The following is a 22,719-nucleotide window of genomic DNA, read 5'->3' as shown; positions in this document are numbered from 1 at the left end:
CTCAGCACAGACTGCAACAAAATCTTCAACAAACTGCTGTCTGGCCTCTGCAGGTTTCATATTGTCTGTCTGTAATTGTTCTCTGTAGTGAATGAGAACCTTGATGAGTCTCGTCTATTTGGAACAATTTTTCTGGTGAGCTTTTGACATTAGATGATAGTTGCAGGTATCATTTTGTGTCCACTGTATTGTGTGTTGGCAGCAGTTGCAGAATCTCATACTGCCCAATTCATAGATGTCATCAGGAAACTCACTAACTCTTAACTTTGGTGTCAGCAGTATGTCATTTCTTAGCTTTCTGGATGAGCATTTTCCAGTTGTAGAATGACTTTTAGACATGTTTAAATCATGTCCTGAACCGTGGGTGGGGAGCCACACTAGTAGTAGCAGGTCACGTCTCTAAGCAAATCTCAGTTAATCTATGGTGGTGGTGAAGGGCAAAAACGCATATACAGTACACTATATAACTATAACGCCCTTTGTAATACCGAACCTTGTGCTATAGCGAACCTTGTCCCTGGATCCCATCTCGAGTGGGTGAGGGCACAGAGCTCCTCCAGCCATGGATTTTTTATTTTTATTTTTTTTTTTTTTTTTTAAGATTCTACCTGTGTTCTCTTTAATGTGGATTTCATAGGGCCCTAGACACTGTGGCTCGGGACACTTGTGCTTTACTGTGGAAGAACAAAGGATGAACAGACATGCCTATCATGTAGTTCTGTTCTCCCCTCCATTGTCATGTGCAGTAACATTTTCAGTACTAGACTGAGAAACTCACCTTGATCATACCCTTTTCAAGGTTTGTGAACTCTTTAATGGATGATGCTCCACATTGATATACTGAAGCTGAGAGCTATTTGACCTCTAAGGCTTTCTCCTGCTGATGAAATTCAAATGTTCAGTTTCTGACATGACACCATAGTGTTTAATAACACGAATTGCCAAAGAGCTGTTTGATACAGGCAGCAGTGTTGGGGAGTTTTCATTACCCCTTTAAGTATACCCAACCATCCAGAGCTCTTGCTTGTTTTGTCAGTTCTGCTGACAAAACTTCTGTCCTCGTTCCCCTAGAATTCTTCAGTTCCCTTTCCTAAAGGTTGTATTGCTCGCTAAACTCCGACAAGTAATAATACGGAGAGGCTTCTCAAAAAAGATAAGGTGATTACTTTCCAATAATTGGAGTTACTTGAGATGAGCTTCTGCATAGTCACAGCCCTAATGAGATTTCCAACTTCTTTGGATTCTTAGGTTAGGAATTCCCAAATTAATGGCAGGAACTGAAGAGCAGTGGTGGTCACTTTTCTTTTTCATATCTTCAGAGCCCTTTGGTACTGGGAGAAGTGTGTGGGCTCAGCAGATGCTGGTCTCCAGAAGCAGTGCACAAGTGTCCGAAACTTGTGAACATACATAGACCACTGAAAAGTCCAGTTACTGAAAAGGAACCTTGATTTTTTTTCTTGTGAATGATTTGATTTGCGATTTTTCATATTATTCCCAACCTCTATCTTCACAGACCTTGAAAAGTACACTAGTAGTACTGTACTACATTCAAGTGCACTAGGGGATCTTTAGTGCACTATCAGGATCTACATGGACTATTATTAAATGTCAAATGTCAAAGTGTAATGTTAGTGGGCTTTAGAAATCACAGTCACGAAGAGCATGTTAACCTACCATGTAGGCAAGCCTATAGCTTCTCTGTGGCTTGGTATTGTGAACTATAAAATGGGAGTAATAGTTAGCTGTCACATAGGGGTATTTTAAAGCTTAATTTGTTAATGTTCGTAAAATCACTTTGAGAATGTGTCTGTGTTGCAGAAGATGGAAAGCAGTGCCATAACTATGCTGCCATAACCTCCTAGTGGGAAGACATAGCCTACGTTGATGGAGGATGCAGGAACACCACCTCCCAAAGCAGTGGTAGCTAGGCCAACAGAAACATTGTTCTATTGACAGAAATGTGTCTCTACTGGGGGTGAGGTTGGCATCATTTTCTTTCAAGGCTGTATTTTTTTCACGTTCCTGACTGACATAGCTATGTTGCCTAAAATTTAAGTATAAACCAGGCTTGAGAATCTCAGATGGAAGGTGCTCAAGAAATCCACAATTTTTTTTAAAAAAAGCATACTTTCCTTAACCTTAAACACATTGAAATATTATACTTTATGTATGTATCTCTTATATTAAAATAAACGCACTTGTTTCTCATACAACTTAATTTATCCAAAACTGTCTGGTAAAGGATTATGTCTCCATTGTCTCTTAAATTGAAGATTCCCTTAATTTTGTACAGAAAATCATGATCCTACCATGCTGTCATTCAGGTAGTCAAGGTTATGTTGTGGTTCTGTTAAGGCCAGAAAGCTAAGGAGAGGAAAGACAGTGAAGTTCCATTCCTTTTCAGAAGCGGAGTGTAAGGACAATGGAGCTCTGTTTCCTGTCTTCCAGCTGGAAAGAAAAAGGTGCTGTCCCTTGACTCTGTTAAGGAACCCATTTCTGGTAGAGTGTTTTGGATACTACACATGCTATCTGGTGTGGTCTGGAAAGCACAAGGGTGCAATTAGGAAAATTTAAAATTTAATTTATTTTAAATTTTAAAAGTACTATCCCATGGACTGTCCACCAAGTTCTGCCCATTTGCCATACCAAAACAGTATGCCAAAGTGGAACTCCACTCATAATTCGAGCTGGCTGGAAAACATTTGTTTTGTGAAAAATTGAATTTTCAACATTTTGTTTCCATTCTAGCGTGGAGCAAAACTGAGACTTATTAAAATTCTTTGTGAAAAAGAGAGTGAGATTCCCCCACCTCAGAATAGCTGATAGTTTGATGGAATTTTGAAGACACTGGTTCAAATCCCTGCACTGCCTGTTTCGGACCAGGGACTTGAATTGTTGTTTCCATCTCTTTCTGTTGGCACTGTTCTACTTTTATATAAATAGGTCATATTAGGCCAGAGTCACTCACAGAAAGTCTTTAGCCCAGTGATTAGGGCACTCACCTGGGATGTTGGAGGCCCAGACTCAAGTCCCTGGTCTGAATCAGGCAGCTCAGGGATTTGAACCTATGTCTTCCACATACTGGGGGAGTCCCTCACCACTGGGGCATTAGGTATTTGGGAGTGGTTTCTTTCTCCCTGAAACCAGCACTTTTCTGCCAAAAGCTTTAGTTCGACGAACCAGCAATTTCTGACACACAAATATATAGTTGACAAATGCTTGACCAGCTCTACTACTCATAGTTTGTGCCTATCTTCATGGTATGTTCATCCCTCTTTGCTATGAGCTTTGATAAACAGTGAAATATTTATATTTAGACAATCATATTTGACTTCATTTAACATGCTGTAGAGGTGAATATTTCCATTTTTAGTACTCTACAAAATGAGTGCCCATTCAGCGCTTTCGACATATTTGACAGTCTTTTAGTATAAATACACGAGTAAACAGAACCCAAAAGCAAAATAACTTGGTAACAACATAGCTCTATTAAAATGTTCCATGGCATCCATGTAGCATATGGGCAGTTCAGACCTCTCAGCTATTTCAGGGTATTTGCAGATTGAGAGAGCCATCCCTGCATCAGTTTACACTGGTTCAGATTTTGAAGACTCTCCAGTTGACCCAAGTCAACCCCTTTAGTAAGCTTTAACTGTGGAAATTCAGAATGAGTGCATATAGAATGAGTTAAATAAGATGGCTGGAATTCAGCGGTACAGCTAGATAATCAATAGTAGAAAGCTGGAAAGAATCTTAAAATACAGTTGTCAAGGCTACAATTAACTTTTTGCTACTGCGTAATAGATGGCTTATCAGAAAGGTAAAGAACAGTATAAAATAGTAAAAATGCAGAAATTGGAGGATTATTTGCATTTAAAAACAAGCATAAGTAAAAAGTATACAATGAGCATCAAATTACAGAAAATAACTTCAAATAAAAATATTCTCGTAACATATCAGCATATATGGAATAGGCAAGTAATAAAGAACTACTGGGTCCCTTACTGGTGGTTTGGAAGTTTTGATTGAAGTTACTTTTGTGTCCATTTTTTATGTAGGCGGAGGGTGATATTTGCTTTTCTTTTAGAATGCTCTTTTCACAATACACCCCCTCTTTAAAGGTGGGCAGCTACACTCTGAACAGATTTCAGTTTCTTGATAGTCTTGATGCTAATCCTCATAGCTTTACATGTAGCATACAGTCATTGTAGACTATTAGAAATGTTGTCTTCTGTCAAGAATGAGTAAATGTTAAGTTAGACTCACTGGCAAGGAGTATTACGCTATATGAAATAAGAGTAAGTTTTCTTACTTTATTAAAGTTGTATTTGACTTGATACTTTTGTTTCTTCATGGATGTGGATTTAAAATAAGTTTGTATGTATTCTAATATTTTTATTTGTTTCAGGTTATGCAATGGTCTCTGCAGGATGGCTTGTTCTTGAGTTGGAGCTTTTTAAGGCAGACATATGCTGGTACTTCAACTTTATTAAGTGGACTATAATTTCTTTTCTCACGACAACTACATAAGCAGACAAAATTGCAAAGATCTGCCCTGTGTCGAGTATGACAGCCACGACCCGTGGCTCTCCAGTAGGAGGGAATGATAGCCAGGGCCAGGCTCCTGATGGACAGTCTCAGCCTCCCCTCCAACAGAATCAGGTATGATGCTAATGCTGTTAGTAAAGCTGTCTAGAAAGACAGTAGTAGTTTTTCAGCATTACTTTTCCAGGTAATTCTTTCTTTCAGAATCTCCTTAGGGTATAATCATATGTCTCATTGCAGCAGTGTCAGGCCTAGTTTGTACTTTGTTGGAAGTCTGTTGGTGAGTCACTGCTGAACAACTGCCTCAGTATGGTGATAGGAGACCCTGTAACGCAGAAGGTGCTGCCTTTAGATAAAATACTATAGTGATGAAGTAACCTGCCCTTTCAAGTGTCTTTACTTTGAGCAAGAAGTCTGCTTACCAGGATGTCAGATTCTTCTTCAGAGCCATGTCTGATTCACCTACTTCAGATTTTGTGATGTCAGCTTGATACTCAGCGCTCTGAAACACCTTCCCCCCGAGGAAGAGAGACTTGTTTTTATTCACTAAAATTGATGCCTTAATGGCTGATACATCCACCAGAATGGCTTCAGAATTGAGGGCCCTCTGCATAGAAGAGCAGTGGTGTACCTTCTGTTTGGATAAAGTAACACGTAGGAGTGTCTTAAGCTTTATTCTGGAGATCAGCTTCATCTTTTGTAGTTCACAGGTAATAATCTTGCTTGGAGAAACTGTCTGAATGAAGAACTCTAGCATACCCTGGGTCTATTTATATTCCTTTCATTAAGCAGTTCTGCAAGTCCTGCACCCATTTTGTTAACTTAACTGTTGTCTTAAAACAGATTGAACACTTCAAGTATAATCTATCAGGAAGGTCCTTTTCCAAATGCTGTAAGTTGAAAAGCATTGGTAGTTCACACCTTCTGTAGGATTTACAAGCTGAGGGTCCAGATGCCTGCCAGAATTGCTTGTGGTAGGAGAGGGCTTCATGCTGTAGTCCTCTCATATCAGAGAATTGGGTTAAATCCAGTATATAGTTTAATGTAATTCTGCCCTCCCTGAATTTACACTGCTATAAAAATCCACACTGTCAGGAGACCTGTTGATCTTAAATTGGAGAATAGAAAAAATTGATCCCTGTTTACCTGAAAAAAACACTTTTTTTTTCAGAGTAGTAAGGGTCAATGATATAACTTTCCCCCTTTTCACAGTTTCAAACAACTTTAACAAATTTCAGAACTTTTTTCACTGGAATATTTAAAAACAGTGTGGAAACATCTGTTACTGGTGCATTAAAGCTTTTTTGGAAACATTAAATTTTGTTCCAAATTTAAGTTGACAATATTCCTTTAATGACTAATAATTTATGGAAAATGGGTCTTCAGCGATTCATGCATTGGTTAGTGGTGAGTATGGCCTTGTTTTCCTTGGATTTTTTTTCCCTTGGTGTTTCCCCACTGTTGTTTCTACCAGTAGAATTGATCTGGTAGTAAGAACCATAGGAAATTGTAAGAAAAGAGAGTCTGGAGTAAACAAGGCAAGAGAGAGTCTCTCCTAATTTGGTTTCAATCTGACCCATGTCAATAACGAGTAAAAATGATCTGATTGCAAAACAGCTGTGAATATGAAGTGTTCCTAGTGAAGAGAAATCCAGGTCAAAACCCATATTCATAATTGGCATCTTTGATGGTAGTCTCACCATACTGACCAAGGATTGCATCAAGTTTGAATTATCTTGTCACCTATAAATGTGGTCATCTGCAACTTGGTGCAAATGAATAGGTCAATGTATAGAAACATATGCTACTAACATACTTGTTAAACTTTTAATGCCCAATTGTGGGGAATAAAAATACCACAAATGTAAATGATACAGAATTTTTTTTTAGCAAAGATGAGAATTTAAATAGTTCAAATGAGAATTAGATTTGAGTGTGGTGGAGAAGATAAATCAGGGTCTAAAATTCAGGAATAGTGAAGAGTGCTTCCTGTGTTGTGGGTCAAGTGGATATAGGTGACAAAGTATTTTAAACTAAAATCTGTCGCCTTGTGTCAGAATTGAAGTTAACACACAGACTGACCTTTGGTATGCAAATTTCACCATACCAAATACTGAAGGGAATTGAAGGTTGCAATTTAACATGGCTAAGTACTGTAAGTTACGTAATAAAATGGGGTTTAGAATGACATTCAGAAAGTTTATGCCCAGACAAGTTAGGTTTTTGTGTAATGATTTTTTTCAAAACAAATAGAAATGTTAAAATTATTTTCATTTATATTTGTTGTTGGTTTGAAAAAATCCCTGAAGTATTTGCAACCCAAACATAGTAATATTGTTCTAGTGCATGAAAATCAGAGTGAATTATTCCACTGATTTGGCTCCACTTAGTGGAAATACAAAAAGTTAGAAACACATATTTAAAAAAACAAAAAATTGATCTTTGAAAATAAGTTTTTTGTTTGTTTTTGTTTTGTGGTCCAAGATGGTGCTAAGTTACACAGGAAAGCAAGATTGATTGTTCTTTCACCTCCTCTTTATGTTTCTGCACCTTCTGCTATATTGTCCTTTCTTTCGCTCTTTGGAGCAGGGACTGTCTCATTTTTATGTAGCGTGTTCAGTGCAGCAACTAGGGTTGCCAACCCTCCAGAATTGTCTTGGAATCTCTAGGAATTACAAATTGTCATATGATGAAACTCCCATGAATATGTCCAGTCAAAATTGGCAACCCTAATTTACAGGACCCTGATTCTGATGGAGGCCTATGGGTACTACAGCAATGCAAATATTTTGAATAAAGGACCACTGCTTAGTTCAAATTTGAAGTAATGAAATCTTTACCATATTTTTTGTTGATTGAATCAATTTTAAAATTAATTTGCTATTGGCATTATTGGAAGACTGAACTCTGATCTCAGCAAAGAGACTATATGAAACTGCATTCGTGCTATATTAACGTTGAAATTGTAATTGTGCAAGCGTTAAGAAACCCCGAGTTAAAGGAAAGCTGCAATGGAGTGTAAAAATATGCTAATTTTACTACATTTTAAGTTATTTATGCCTGAAATTAGGTTCTTCAGTCCATATTTAGGCATTTAATTGAGAGTGCAAGTGATAGAACCAAGAGCTAGTTTGAACAGGAATGAAGTTCTTGGGAAGGATATCAACCCAAGCCTGGTCTCTCAGGTATTTAATACTTTTTAGTGTCAGAAAAGCAGGGTGGATAAAAATCTGTTTTTAAAAATGAATTAACTTTCACTGGATTTTTTAAAAAATTAAATACATTTTTCTTTTACAATATGAACCTGAGTAAAATTAAATTTGAAATTGACAAAGTTCTAAACTTACTATAATCTATTAAAATTTAAATGGCAAAAAAATGCTGCATCACTGAGCCCTTCCCAATTTTAATAAGTTAAAAGGTACTGCTTTTTAAAGTGTGTGTGTGGGCGTGTCTATATATATGCAGTTTTGGGGAAAACATCTTAAATTTTGAGGTCAGCTCAAGCTATTTAAATGTTACAATATTATATGCTGCATTAAGTATATTATTTTCAGTCTTTACAGTGGAGCGAATGCTGGTATTTTTTTTCCAGATGTAAGTACTTCCTGTTTCTGTTGTGCAGAAAACCTTTCGCCTATATTACTTTTGGTTTCAGTTTAGGTAGCAGGTGGAGAGAATATTTTTCTCATTTCTTCATTCAAAGTTGAAAAACAGTAGAAGAAACAGGAAAACCATTCAGTCTATGAATAAAAAACAGATGGAAGAGGATGAGATCTAATTCTAAAACTCTGAAGATAGGGACAGATTTTCAAATGTCTTTAGACACTTAATGGTCTTTAGCATTAATGATCACAGTCCATCTACTTTACTCTTGGGGGAATTCTGCGCCACTGCACATGTGCAGTATTTATGTCCCCTGCAGGTTTCTTTGCTTCCCCACAGAAAAATAACTTTTTGACTGAGAAGCAAAGGGAAGCCACAAGAGCAGTCATGCAACCCCCCCCCCCCCCAGCAGTATGTTTGTTTCGGGTGCCTCCCGCCTCCTGCACCCATGGCTCCTCAGCTGCAGGGGGAGGGATCCCTGTACAGGGAGCTGCTCCCTCATCTGCACAACCCCAATGCAGCCAGACCTCCTCATACCCAGACTCTCCTGCTGAGCCTCACTCCCCCTGCACCTGGACCACCTTGAAAATCCACCTGGATCCCCACCGCACCAAACCCCAACCAGCTGTACCTGGATCCCCACCCCACTCCTCCAGCATCTGGACTCCCCACTGAGTTCTCCCCACCCAGACTCCTCTGCCAAGCTCTATCACAGTACAGCCAGATTCCCCCACCCCACACCTGGATCCCCCACTGAGCTGCCGGCACCCAGATTGTCCCACCCAGAACCGCCTCAACCTATCCCTGAGTCCCCCCACACTAAGGCCCTCCACACTTGGATCCTGCCTTGCTGAGCCTGTCTGCCCATACCTGGTGCAGAGGGGCAGGGTCCTGAGGGTTTTCTGGGGCAGGCTTCGTACTTGAGCTGTGTCAGCATCGAGTGAAGCCTTACTGCTGAGGCCATGTCCTGAGGGGAGCTGCACAGTGATCTCCTACCTCTGTGCAGCCAGTGGCTTCTGTTCCCCAGTGCCATGCTGGAGTCTCCACATTTATTTGACGAATAAAATTTGCAGAATTTTAAAGTATTGTCCAAAAATGTGTTTTATTTTTTGGTGCAGAATGCTCTCATAGACTCTAGGACTGGAAGGGACCTTGAGAGGTCATAGAGTCCAGTCCCCTGCCCTCATGGCAGGACCAGATACTGTCTAGACCATCTCTGATAGACATTTATCTAACCTACCCTTAAATATCTCCAGGGATGGAGATTCCACAACCTCCCTAGGCAATTCATTCCAGTGTTTAACTACCCTGACAGTTAGGAACTTTTTCCTAATGTCCAACCTAAATCTCCCTTGCTGCAGTTCAAGCCCATTGCTTCTTGTTCTATCATTAGAGGCTAAGGTGAACAAGTTTTCTCCCTCCTCCTGATGACATCCTTTTAGATACCTGAAAACTGCTAGCATGTCCCCTCTGTCTTCTCTTTTCCAAACTAAATAAACCCAATTCTTTCAGCCTTCCTTCATAGGTCATGTTCTCAAGACCTTTAATCATTCTTGTTGCTCTTCTCTTGACCCTCTCCAATTTCTCCACATCTTTCTTGAAATGCGGTGCCCAGAACTGGACACAATACTCCAGTTGAGGCCTAACCAGCGCAGAGTCGAGCGGAAGAATGACTTCTCCTGTCTTGTTTACAACACACCTGTTAGTGCATCCCAGAATCACGTTTACTTTTTTTGCAACAGTATTACACTGTTGACTCATATTTAGCTTGTGGTCCACTATGACCCCTAGATCTCTTTCTGCCATACTCTTTCTTAGACCGTCTCTTCCCATTCTGTATATGTGAAACTGATTGTTCCTTCCTAGGTGGAGCACTTTGCATTTGTCTTTATTGAACTTCATCCGGTTTACCTCAGACCATTTCTCCAATTTGTCCAGATCATTTTGAATTTTGACCCTGTCCTCCAAAGCAGTTGCAATCCCTCCTAGTTTGGTATCGTCCGCAAACTTAATAAGCATACTTTCTATGCCAACATCTAAGTCGTTGATGAAGATATTGAACAGAGCCCGTCCCAAAACAGACCCCTGCGGAACCCCACTTGTTATACCTTTCCAGCAGGATTGGGAGCCATTAATAACTACTCTCTGAGTACGGTTATCCAGCCAGTTATGCACCCACCTTATAGTAGCCCCATCTAAATTGTATTTGCCTAGTTTATCGATAAGGATATCATGCGAGACCGTATCAACTGCCTTACTAAAGTCTAGGTATACCACATCCACCGTTTCTCCCTTATTCACAAGGCTTGTTATCCTATCAAAGAAAGCTATCAGATTGGTTTGACACGATTTGTTCTTTACAAATCCATGCTGGCTATTCCCTATCACCTTACCACCTTCCAAGTGTTTGCAGACGATTTCTTTAATTATTTGCTCCATTATCTTCCCTGGTAAAGAAATTAAACTAACTGGTCTGTAGTTTCCTGGGTTGTTTTTATTTCCCTTTTTATAGATGGGCACTATATTTACCCTTTTCCAGTCTTCTGGAATCTCTCCTGTCTCCCATGACTTTTCAAAGATAATAGCTAGAGGCTCAGATACCTCCTCTATTAACTCCTTGAGTATTCTAGGATGCATTTCATCAGGCCCTGGTGACTTGCAGGCATCTAACGTTCCTAAGTGATTTTTAACTTGCTCTTTTTTTTTTTTTTATTTTATCTTATCTTCTAAACCTACCCTCTTCCCATAAGCATTCACTATGTTAGACATTCCTTCAGACTTCTCAGTGAAGACCGAAACAAAGACCTCATTAAGCATCTCTGCCATTTCCAAGTTTTCTGTTACTGTTTCTCCCTTCTCACTGAGCAGTGGGCCTACCCTGTCCTTGGTCTTCCTCTTGCTTCAAATGTATTGATAAAAAGTCGTCTTGTTTCCCTTTATTCCCATAGCTAGTTTGAGCTCATTTTGTGCCTTTGCCTTTCTAATCTTGCCCCTGCATTCCTGTGTTATTTGCCTGTATTCATCCTTTGTAATCTGACCTAGTTTCCATTTTTTATATGACTCCTTTTTATTTTGTAGATCATGCAAGATCTCGTGGGTAAGCCTAGGTGGTCTTTTGCCACATTTTCTATCTTTCCTACCCATCAGAATAGCTTGCTTTTGGGCCCTTAATAGCGTCCCTTTGAAAAACTGCCAACTCTCCTCAGTTGTTTTTCCCTCAGTCTTGATTCCCATGGGACCTTACCTATCAGCTCTCTGAGCTTATCAAAATCTGCCTTCCTGAAATCCATTCTCTATTTTGCTGTACTCCCTTCTACCCTTCCTTAGAATTGCAAACTCTATGATTTCATGATCACTTTCACCCAAGCTTCCTTCTACTTACAAATTCTCAACGAGTTCCTCCCTATTTGTTAAAATCAAGTCTCGAACAGCTTCCCCCCTAGTAGCTTTTTCAACCTTCTGAAATAAAAAGTTGTCTGCAATGCAGTCCAGGAACTTATTGGGTAGTCTGTGCCCCGCGGTGTTATTTTCCCAACATATATCTGGATAATTGAAGTCCCCCATCACCACCAAATCTTGGGCTTTGGATGATTTTGTTAGTTGTTTGAAAAAAAGCCTCATCCACCTGGTTAGGTGGCCTGTAGTAGATTCCTAGCATGACATCACCCTTGTTTTTTACCCCTTTTATCCTAACCCAGAGACTCTCAACACTTCCGTCTCCTATGTCCATCTCCACCTCAGTCCAAGTGTGTACATTTTTAATATATAAGGCAACACCACCTCCCTTTTTCCCCTGTCTATCCTTACTGAGCAAACTATACCCATCCACACCAACATTCCAATCATATGTATTATCCCACCAAGTTTCAGTGATGCCAACAATGTCATAGTTGTATTTATTTATTAGCACTTCCAGTTCTTCCTGCTTATTACCCATACTTCTCTGTGGAGAAATCAACTGACTAAGTACATTAATACTTTTTATTTAATAAATCAGTTTTAAATAAAACAAATGACTTGATATTTTCTTGTCAGCACATTTAAAGTAGTTTTATTTAAGTAATAAAAACAGTTTTTAAAGTGCTGTTTGTGTGCTTTTAATTGAATATCAGTTTACATCCAAATATATCTTGACATGATGAATTTGGAGTAAAAATGTTATCTAGTAAACAAGAAATGTGTCCATCATTTTCTAACATACTGAAAAAATACAAAAATTAAGACAATGAAAAAATATTTTGAGTGATATAGTTGCTTAAATATGTATAAACATAATATGTTATCCTGGTTAGCAAAAATAAGTGCCAAATTTAGTGTAAAGGCTTTGTTTAGTTGCAGATCAACATGTTTAAATGGTAGTACCAACCAATTAGGAATAATCTCTTTTTAGGAATATAACTAAAGTGCACACATAAAAACAAGATTAAAGTAGATTTAAATCAAGATTCCTTCTTGATTTAAATCATTAATATTGGTGGTTTGTACTTTATTGGCAACTGCTGCGAGAAGGAAGGGTGGGAATGTTAAGTTCATATGTGCTCCCTTCAGCGAATGAACATGTTGCTGCATTTTGGGCAAGTAAAGAAATTGTTCCCTGCAGCTGGCAAACTGTTAAGATGAAATAACGATAGTTATGTTAAAAGAAAATCAAGGCTTGGGTGGCAGTTAGTGGATTCCCACGAGAGTGAGCAGAGGTATAATCGATGCCAAACAATTATATAAATAGGAATCTTTAGTATGTGGTTCTTCATGATCAGAGGAAGAAGACCTGTGTACTGTGTGTAATTTCTTATCAACTATCTGTGATCCACACAACCAGGGCATAGAATTCATAGTAGCAGTGCTTACCGATCCTCACTGATTCAGTCTTGTTTCAGTACGAACCAGCTATCTTGGCTGGATTCAATACAATCTAGTTGCCACGCACCAAGTCAACATTCCCCTTCAGGGAGGCTCTTGACTAATGGAGCCCATGTGGAATATATCGAGCAAGGCTTATGTAGCTGAGTCTTCAGAATATGCATTGCTTTCAGTAATCTTACATTTGATAACTATAGGAGAAGTGGGGGAGCCTTTCAGAAAGCCACAAGATAAACTAGGGGGCAGATTTATATTGGACCATCAGAGTTTGTAATACAAACAGATTTTGTGTGTATTGGTGGTTGCCTTATTTTGTCATACATACACGAGGTGATTTATTGCCTCACAGCCTTGCAGTTTGCACTGTTCCTGCTAGCTGTTCTCTACACTTAACATGCATGCTCCTCGCTCCCAGTGACATCATCCATCTTGAATGGGACACCTGATCTCCCTACACTTCTGTCATTCTGAACAGACCACCTCCACTCTTTTGTGCATCCTTTGAAGCCCTTCTGCTTGCACAAAGAGCATCCTTCCTTTTCCTTAAGACACTCTTTCACACACAGAATTCCAAGAGCCCTCACTTTGACCTTTTCAATGAGAAATAGAAAGTTGGTCCACTAAGAACAAAATCCTGGGCCAACTTTGTTTCAATTGATACCTTTTTCCATCTTCCAGGAAACTAGCTTTGTTTTTAGAAAATATTTAATTGGACTAATAAATAATTCTAGTTCAGAAATTCTGAAAGCTTTAAATAGTCATATTTTGGGGGTTTTTTAAAGATTTTTTTTACATTTTATTGAAGTTCTCTGGCTTTCAAAATTCAAATGAAATTTAAAGGGAAAAAAGGAAGCCAAGAGTAAATGATGTATATCTACTACAGTATCCGAGAAATAGGATGAATATTGTGCATACAATATTTCATTTAAATCCTTGAAATGTTTTTAATTCAGACTTCTTCACCTGATTCTTCCAATGAGAATTCTCCAGCTACCCCTCCTGATGAGCAGGGTCAAGGGGATGCCCCACCCCAACTTGAAGATGAGGAGCCCGCATTTCCACACACAGATCTGGCAAAGTTGGATGACATGATCAACAGGTATTTTAAGATTGATTCATCCTTTCTTATCATGTGAGTTATAGGTAAAATCTCTTAACATTGCCATCAAAATTTCTGCGTCTTTCTTTGTGTTCATGTATTAGATTGCATGTTTGCGGATTGGGGGGAAAATAAGAAAAGAGATGGGGATTGACGATTTTTTCCTAAAGATGATCCCTCTTTAGTGGGTTAAAAATAGGATAAAAGTGTAAATCTAGCCTGAGGACATAATGAAGGGAAAGATATGTTTTAATTTCTTTTCAGAAACCTAATTAAAATTCAGTACTTTCTTTTAAAATTCAGACCTCGATGGGTTGTTCCTGTGTTGCCGAAAGGGGAGTTAGAAGTTCTTCTAGAAGCTGCTATTGATCTTAGTAAAAAAGGTAAGTTGAAAATATAATGAATGGTTGCTAGAGGAATGTGTAAATCTGGCTCCTTAAAGGTCCTTTGTATCCCTGTTGGAGCTTTATTTGTTTAATAAATTGAGATCCAAGCTTCCTAAAACCTGGACTAGCGTGAAAAGCTGCATAGATCTTTTGAAAACAGCATAGCTTGACACACACACTGGGGAACACTGAGCCCATAGCTATATAAGTCTTATTGGTCCTATCCCACTTGTTTTCTGTATTTTTACTTGCATATCAGACCCGATCAGATCTGTTTTCCTGACACATTCTTATATTTTAACTTTGAGGTTTAATTTTTTTTCTCAGAAAATTTTTGACAAATAACTTGCTAAAAACAGGTCTTTAAAATCTACGTTTAGACACTTTAGATAATACTAGAAAACAAGATTTGGAACAATTAGAAACTGTGACCCAAAACAATTAGAATGATATAGTTAGATGACTGTTTGTTTGTCTTATCTAGCTTACCTGGATTTAGGACAGTTCCCCTCAAGATTGTGTTCTTTGTGTTCAACATGTTGTTAGGTCAGAGTGACAAATGTCTCTTACATGCTTCTCCCAACCTCATCAAAGTAATCTTTCCAGGTCCTATAGATGAGAGATCTGTAAAGTCACAGAGAAAGTAGTTGGTGAATTAAGGTGCCTTAGAGGAAGAATAGTATTGTTTTAAATATATTTTTATTGAAATTTAAAATTGCCTGTTCTTTACCTCTGGATTGTTGGACTAGGAGGAACTGACCTCATTGATAAATATTTACTCCTAGAACTGCCAAGGAGTAAAGGTTGTTGTCAGCAGGCAGTTCTGGCCTGCAGGAATTATTTTGTATGAGTGTTAGTCATCTTTTTTGAAGCACCTGCTGGAGAAAAAATTGTATTAATCGAAATATCTAGAGTATGTCTACAATGTGATAAAAATCACTTGGCACTGAGTCTCAGAGCCTGGGTTAACTGATTTGGGCTTGGGTTGCAAGGCAAAAAATTGCGATGTACATGTCTGGGCTCAAGAACGGGCTCTGAGGCAATTCCAGTTCACAGGGTCTCAGAGCCTGGGTTGGAGCCTGAACCCAAACTTCTACATTGCAGTTTTATAACCCTGCAGCCTGACCCCCTGGGAGCTCGAATCAGCAGACCCAGGTCCAGCCATGGCCATGTGGTGAGTCTTTTATTGCAGTGTAGACCAAAGGTAGGATATGATGCACACGTCTTAGGGCTTGGCTACACTCGAAACTTCAGAGCGCTGCCGCGGCAGCGCTTTGAAGTGTGAGTGTGGTCACAGCGCAAGTGCTGGGAGAGAGCTCTCCCAACGCTGCACGTACTCCACCTCCTCGTGGGGATTAGCTTGCAGCGCTGGGAGCCGCACTCCCAGCGCTGCGGCACTGTTTACACTGGCGCTTTACGGCGCTGTATCTTGCAGTGCGCAGGGGGGTGTTTTTTTCACACCCCCGAGCAAGAAAGTTGCAGCGCTGTAAAGTGCCATTGTAGCCAAGGCCTTATTGTGCAGTTGATCTGTCATCTGGGACTGCCGTTGCCATTGACTTTTGGTAGATGTGTGTGCCTGGCTGAAATCTTCAGGTGAGCATAGAAGATCTCAAGAGGTCAAGTTTGTTCAATAGCAATACAAATGCCATCTTTAGAAAAATTTGAAAGATGCAGCTAGCTACGTCTTTGGGTCTGCTGCTGCAGCACACTGATAGGAAGAAATCCTTTGGTTTCGAGTTTGAGGAGAAGTTTTTTGGGTGTTGGCGGCAGCTATGTCTGCCTTTAAAAAATCACAGTACCATCAGTAGTGTAGCAAATAAACAAATAAATATAGACAGCTTCTTCAACTGCTCTACGGACCACACCTACACACTCCACCAAAGGCAACAAATTTAACTATCAATTTGGGAACTTTTTCACACATCTCCCTACCCTTATGAAGAAGATCTGCAAAGCTGCAATTTGGAGCTCCATTCATATAATATGTTCTAAGCAATACTATTGCTGAATTTAACATCTAGTTCTAATATCAATTTTAGGCATATGTTCTACAGTTGCTGTTCATTACCACTGGTCATTCCACCCTTGGGGTTTATGCTGCAAGTTACTTTCCCACAAGTGGAAAGAGAGGTTGCCAGAAACTGTTGTTAAGTGTGTTGCCTGTATGTGCATGCTTCCTATCTTCCCCCACTCGCTGAAGTAATGGAAGATGGCTGAGGCTTTTGTCCCTTTTATAACTCTGAACAGTCAGATTTATGAGTGAGGTGCGTGCCTGTTCTGAAGTGGGGCACCCTTTTGCTAAATGGTCCTGAACTTTGAAAGTGTGGAAATGCAAGGGCAATATATTCCAAAAATGATTATTATTACTATGTAACCTTTCTGTTAATCTGCGGGAAATGTACGTTGTTTTCAGTGAGATTATGTGAGTTTAGGTACCTTACCACCCATATGTAGATTTATTCTTTAAATCCAAATGGTATCTACTGGACTGGATACAGAGAGGATGAGGGCTGGTAGAAGAGATTGAAATTGAAAGATAACTGTGGTCCTAATATTGTCATTGATGTAATTTTGCGCTGAGATCTGTGGCTCGCCAGAAGTTTAGAGCAGAGGAACCAAATATCTTTTGGAAGTCCACTAGATTATTACACCACAAAGCTATTTATGTTGTTGCATGTTTTTTGAGAAACCATGTGTCCTAGTGGATGGAGCACTGGACTGGGATTCAAGACCCGAGTTCCATTTCTGACTCAGCCACTGTCCTGTTGTGCGACCATGGGCCAGTCACTTCACCCATCTGAGTCCTTTTCTATAAAGTGACTTTGAGAACTGCTGATGAAGAGTGCTATATAAATTGAGGTGGTTGTATTGGTATTATTATCTCCTGCTAATTTGAGGGAAACATAGGAGGAGGATGACTGGACTATTTAAATACTTTGTGGTACTGGCAGTCTGATGGTTGAGGCACTCTGGTGGTTGTCTGAGATTTTTCTGAGATTGGGGAAGCAACCTGTTGACAGAATGGTACCTATCAACTCACTATTAAATAATTATAAAATCACTAAAACCAGGGACAGTATTTTTTTTGAATAGTGGCAGTTACTCCACTATATATATGTGTGTGTGTGTGTGTATATGTATGTGTGTGTATATGTGTGTGTATATATATATATATATATATATATATATATATATATATATATATATATATATATACACACATATGTGTGTGTGTGTGTATATGTGTGTGTATATATATATATATATATATATACACGTGTGTGTGTGTGTGTGTGTGTGTATATATATATGTATGTATGTATACTGTGCTTCCCCAACAAAACCCCTGCTACAGCTGGTCTGACAGGTGTTCCCATTGTGGGGTGTGCTGTCTCTGCTCATGATTTTGTAGTAGGGGCCTAGTTCTTTATAATGTTCGTGTTCAGATATTTTTTCATGTTGCTAAAATTTTTCTGAGTAGTGCAAGTAAGAGGAAAGGAAATTTCAGGTTTTAACAACTTATAACTCAACCCTTTATTTCTGATGAATTTCAAATACCTGCTGCAGTGGAGGTGTTAGTTCCTCACAAAAGATCACAAGAATTAAAGAATATTTTATAATGGAAGGTATTAGGCAACTCAGATAGGAGTTACTGCCAGCTCCCTGAATTTAACTCTTTCTGGGTGGCTCTTTGAATTTCTGTTGAATTGTCGGGGGAGGGAAATTCCTGTTCCCACACTTGTATCTTCTTCTCTGTTACTCTTTTGAAGTCACATGTCTTGATCATTATTCATCTAGACTGAATAGAACAGGAATTATTTATTTTCTGGGTTCTCAGTATTGCCTGTGGTTGGTTGGTCATTGTTTCCTGAGGTTGGGCATGTCATATTGCATAAGGAGTGTGATTCCAGGACTGAAAATGAAATGTGTCCTGCACAATAACAGTGCAGGATACAACCACTAGGTTATTAATGTGATAGTTTATATTTGTGTAATTCCTCTTTTCATGGATTTGTAGATAAAGCCGTAAGGGACCATTGTGATCATCTAATCTGACCTCCTGTATAATACAGGCCATTGATTACCTTGAATGAAAATGTTTGAACTCGTTTTCTGCAGACTGTTGTATTCACTGTATGTGTGACTCAATATATTGAAAATGTATTTTCTGTCCCCAGAATTGTTATTTTCAAATGAAAAATGAACTTTAAAGGGATAGCGTCAACTTAAAAATCACATTTCTGTGTGAAAATCTGAGGCCTATTGTTTCAAGTAACCCTGAAAACTAATACAACTGAAAGAGCGCAGTATTTTTTTTATCTTGTATATGGCCAATTTCTCTGTTTTTGTTGATGGTCAGTTTCAGTTGATGGTCAGTTTCACTTTCTCCTTCATTAGCGTAGCTCTCAGGTACTGCTTTGGAGTGAGTTCAGTGCAGGAACAGCATTAGGCTTCTCCCCTCCTCTTGTTCCCTGGAGAGGCAGGGGCAGCCACAAGGGGGCCCTCTAGTATTTACCCCTGCAGGTGCTTGTATCTTTTTGGGTGAATGAGCAGGGCCAACTCTAGTTTTCCCTGCCACACAGAGTCTTCTGCTGGGATAGTGTTGGTGAGACCTACCAGAGGGGTGGGTCTTAGAATTAACACTGCTCTGAGATGTATGGGAAAGTCCACCTATCTCAGAGCCATTGTTTCAGGTTCTCGCAGACCTGAGCAAATCTCTATGCATTTGTTGCACTCTGATCATGTTTTCACAATTTTCCTTTGTAACTGTGAGGGCAGCTACACCCCCCACATTAAATCCAAAGTTTTGATACAGTTGCATGACTCAAGGATGTGGGGCCCTAGGGATGGGCATTTAGTGTCTATGTTGTAAATATGGCCCTGCTTATGTACCCTGCAAGCTGGTTTTTATCACTAACAGCAAACTGAAGAGACAAAAGGCAAGTGTGTACAAAACAAAAAAAGAAGTGGAAGGGGTGTGGTTTTGTATTCTTGATTTGACATGACCAAAAGACTGTTTAAGTCTCAAGGGAGCAGAAAATATTTACAATTTTTAAAGCAATTCAAATATAGGACCTACTATGTAAAAGGATGTTCTATTAAAAATAATGTTTTGGAATTAATCAGTTTCACCAAATTAAAGTTTACGTTGTAATTTAAAGAAAACTTTGAAGCTGAAATATTAAGTGAAATTTGCTGGGAGAAAGGAAAATTAATTGGCAATTTTAAAGTCTAGTTACTGAATTTTGACACTTTCAGACATTCAAATGATTTTTTTTTTAGTTTGCATGGCTATATTCCTTTTATTAGGAAATATCTACAACTGAGAAACCCTTCAATGTACATTGAAATTGTTTGAATATTAGGAGTTGAGATCTAAAAATAGGGAGAAAGCAGTCTAGTGGTTAAAGTAGGGGACTGGGAGTCAGAGCTGCTGTTTCATTCATAGTTTTGCTACTGATTCACTATCTATCCAGTAAGAAAATCAGCAAACTCCCCTTCCCCTCCCCCCATGCCTGTTTCAGTCTATAAAAGGAGCTTGGTAATAGCTACCCTACACAATGTTTTAAATCTTCATTTTTTGTAAAGCACTTTGAAGTTCTTGGATGTGAAAAGTGTAAGTCCAAAAATATGATTATTTTTAATGTTAAGTGAGCATTGTAGAGAACCAGTAAAATGGAGTATATTAACTGATCTTTCCCTTTTTCTCTTTTAAACAGGCCTTGATGTTAAAAGTGAAGCATGTCAGAGATTTTTTCGAGATGGGCTAACAATATCTTTCACAAAAATCCTTACAGATGAGGCAGTGAGCGGCTGGAAGTTTGAGATTCATGTAAGTTTGTACTGTATTTTATGAAAAGCAAGTAAGTTTAAACAGTGATGGAGCTGCAGAGGCCATCTGCTTATTTGCAGCCATGAACAATTTTTGAAAATCAGCTTCCTTCTGCCAGTTCTCCACAACTCCATGACTTATGAGAAATAAATTTCCTCCTTCCTTCCCTTCACTCCTCACAGTTTCATGGTCCAACCTGTAGGGCGAGTAGTGAACGGAGAGAGAGAGTGGTTTAGTAGGAGATCACATTTGAGCTAGGAGGAAGTTTGGGTTGAAAAGAAATCAAACTTAGGGCCTGGTATGATGGGGTATCAAGGTCCCCCTCCTGCGTTAATCAGTGCAACCGCTTGTTGGGCTCCTGGTTATGCTGGACACATATCTGTAGTCCTTTATACTCCCCAGAGTAATTATATAGTTCAGGGGCATGGAGCTTTGTCTTTATATTTTGGTAAATGCTTTAGAAACTTTGCTGATTTGTGCATGCTGATTAACAACTTCTTAAACACTAAAATTTTCCTCTCATTAAGGACTAGCCAAATTTGAGGTTGTGGAGTTTCTGGTGAGTAAATAAGTCTGGAAAAAAATTGAAGTAGAAAAAAATACATATTTCTCCTACCACTGATAACTCAGACACTGAGAAGATTAGCTCAGTTTTTTGTTTAACCCCTCCTCCCCAATTATGAAAATAGGCATGAAAGGTTCAGCTCAGATGACTTTTTTTGAAAAAGCGAAGGACAAAGGTTTATAAAGAAAGCAATTTTGTAACTTTACTTCTGTGAATGCAGTAATACAGTTTGTAATTTGTTACATTTCAGTCAACTGCCAAAACGGTTAAATATCTTTTTCTTAATAGAGGTGTATTATTAACAACACTCACCGTCTAGTAGAGCTATGTGTGGCCAAGCTGTCCCAAGATTGGTTTCCTCTTCTTGAACTTCTTGCAATGGCCTTAAATCCTCATTGCAAATTTCATCTCTACAATGGTACCCGTCCCTCTGAAACAGTTCCTGCGGGAGTTCAACTGGCTGAAGATGAACTTTATGCCCGTCCTCCTGACCCACGATCACCAAAGGTAAATTGATATTTTTTTCAAACTAAAATCCCAAAACCTTAAAACTAAAGTCCATATTAATATTTTTAATTAAATAAAATCATTCCGTATCCAATTAAAAAAATCGTTTAGGAGGAAAAAGCCACATAACACTTGCTGCTTTTTGTTTTGATAATTGATTAAATCTTGTGACTGTAAGAGCGTCTCCAGTATTTTTCCCTTCTTCCTCACGTATTTAATCTTTGCTCCACAGTCAGGGTTCCCATGGTGATGTACCCACCAGTGATCAGTGCTGACATAGCTGTATTTGGAATGTCCGTTCCACTGCTTTAGTTGGCCAGAAGTCATTGCTAGAGTGACGGGATTTCCTTTTTCATACCACTTTGATTTTGTAGGTGTAACATGGTTGTAAAGATGCATCATCTGCTTAAAAATCATATTGTCAAAAATAGAATTATTCTTTGAGTGACGTCTACACATTCATGTTCTTTGGATATGGTAATGGTGTACCTTGGACCCAGTGGCACCATCTAGTAGTAGTGCCCATTGGAATCCTCTCATGCCTCTACCCCAGGGGTGGGCAAACTTTTTTGCCTGAGGGCCACATTGGGTTTCTGAAATTGTATTGAGGGCTGGTTAGGGGAGGCTGTGCCTCCCCGAACAGCCAGGCATGGCCCGGACCCCGTCCCCATCCGACAACCCCCCCCCCCCCACTTCTCACCCCCTTACGGCCTCCCTGTGACTCCTTCCCCATACAGCCCCCCCTGTTCTGTCCCCTGATGCCCCCCAGACCCCTGCCCCATCTACGCCCCTCATCCCCATAGTGCCTCCAGACGCCCACCCCGACTGCCTCTCGCCGCCTCATCCAACCCCTCCTCTCATTCCTGATGGCCTTTCCAGGACCCATGCCCCATCCAATCACCCCTTCTCCCTGTCCCCTGACCGCTCCTGGAACCTCTGCCCCTGACTGCCCCCCACCGCCCCATCCAACTTCCCCTCTTTCATGACTGGTGCCCCCATTCTCCACCCTCTGAATCCCCAACCCCTATCCACACCCCCGCTCCCTGACCACCACCCCGAACTCCCCTGCCTTCTATCACCCCCCCAGCCCCCTTACCATGCTACCTGGAGCACCGGTGGCTGGCAGCACTACAGCCACGCTGCCCAGAGCACCAGGACAGGTAGCCATGCCACCAGCGGGAGCCAGCCATGCCACCGCGCAGCACAGAGCACTGAGCAGGCCGCAGCTCTGCAGCTGTGCTGCCCGGCAAGAGCTCACAGCTCTGCTGTCCAGAGCATTGCGCTGGTGGCGCAGTGAGCTGAAGCTGCAGGGGAGGGG

General features: G+C 39.8%; 1 protein-coding gene across 3 annotated transcripts in view; it reads left to right on the top strand.

The window, feature by feature from the left end:
• USP9X (ubiquitin specific peptidase 9 X-linked) overlaps nt 1-22,719 on the top strand; it is a 221,787-nt gene that overhangs the window by 39,273 nt on the left and 159,795 nt on the right. For all 3 annotated transcript variants that reach the window (XM_050936447.1, XM_050936446.1, XM_050936445.1), the window contains 5 exons: nt 4,409-4,662; nt 13,965-14,110; nt 14,414-14,493; nt 20,217-20,329; nt 21,183-21,401. In XM_050936447.1, the coding sequence (XP_050792404.1) occupies nt 4,567-4,662; nt 13,965-14,110; nt 14,414-14,493; nt 20,217-20,329; nt 21,183-21,401 (654 nt within the window). In that variant the 5' untranslated portion in view covers nt 4,409-4,566. The remainder of the gene's footprint in view (nt 1-4,408; nt 4,663-13,964; nt 14,111-14,413; nt 14,494-20,216; nt 20,330-21,182; nt 21,402-22,719) is intronic.

Source organism: Gopherus flavomarginatus, chromosome 1, assembly GCF_025201925.1.
Source record: "Gopherus flavomarginatus isolate rGopFla2 chromosome 1, rGopFla2.mat.asm, whole genome shotgun sequence".
NCBI lineage: Eukaryota > Metazoa > Chordata > Testudines > Testudinidae > Gopherus > Gopherus flavomarginatus.
Note: the sequence above shows the minus strand (reverse complement) of the source record. Positions and strands in the feature narration are given on the sequence as shown.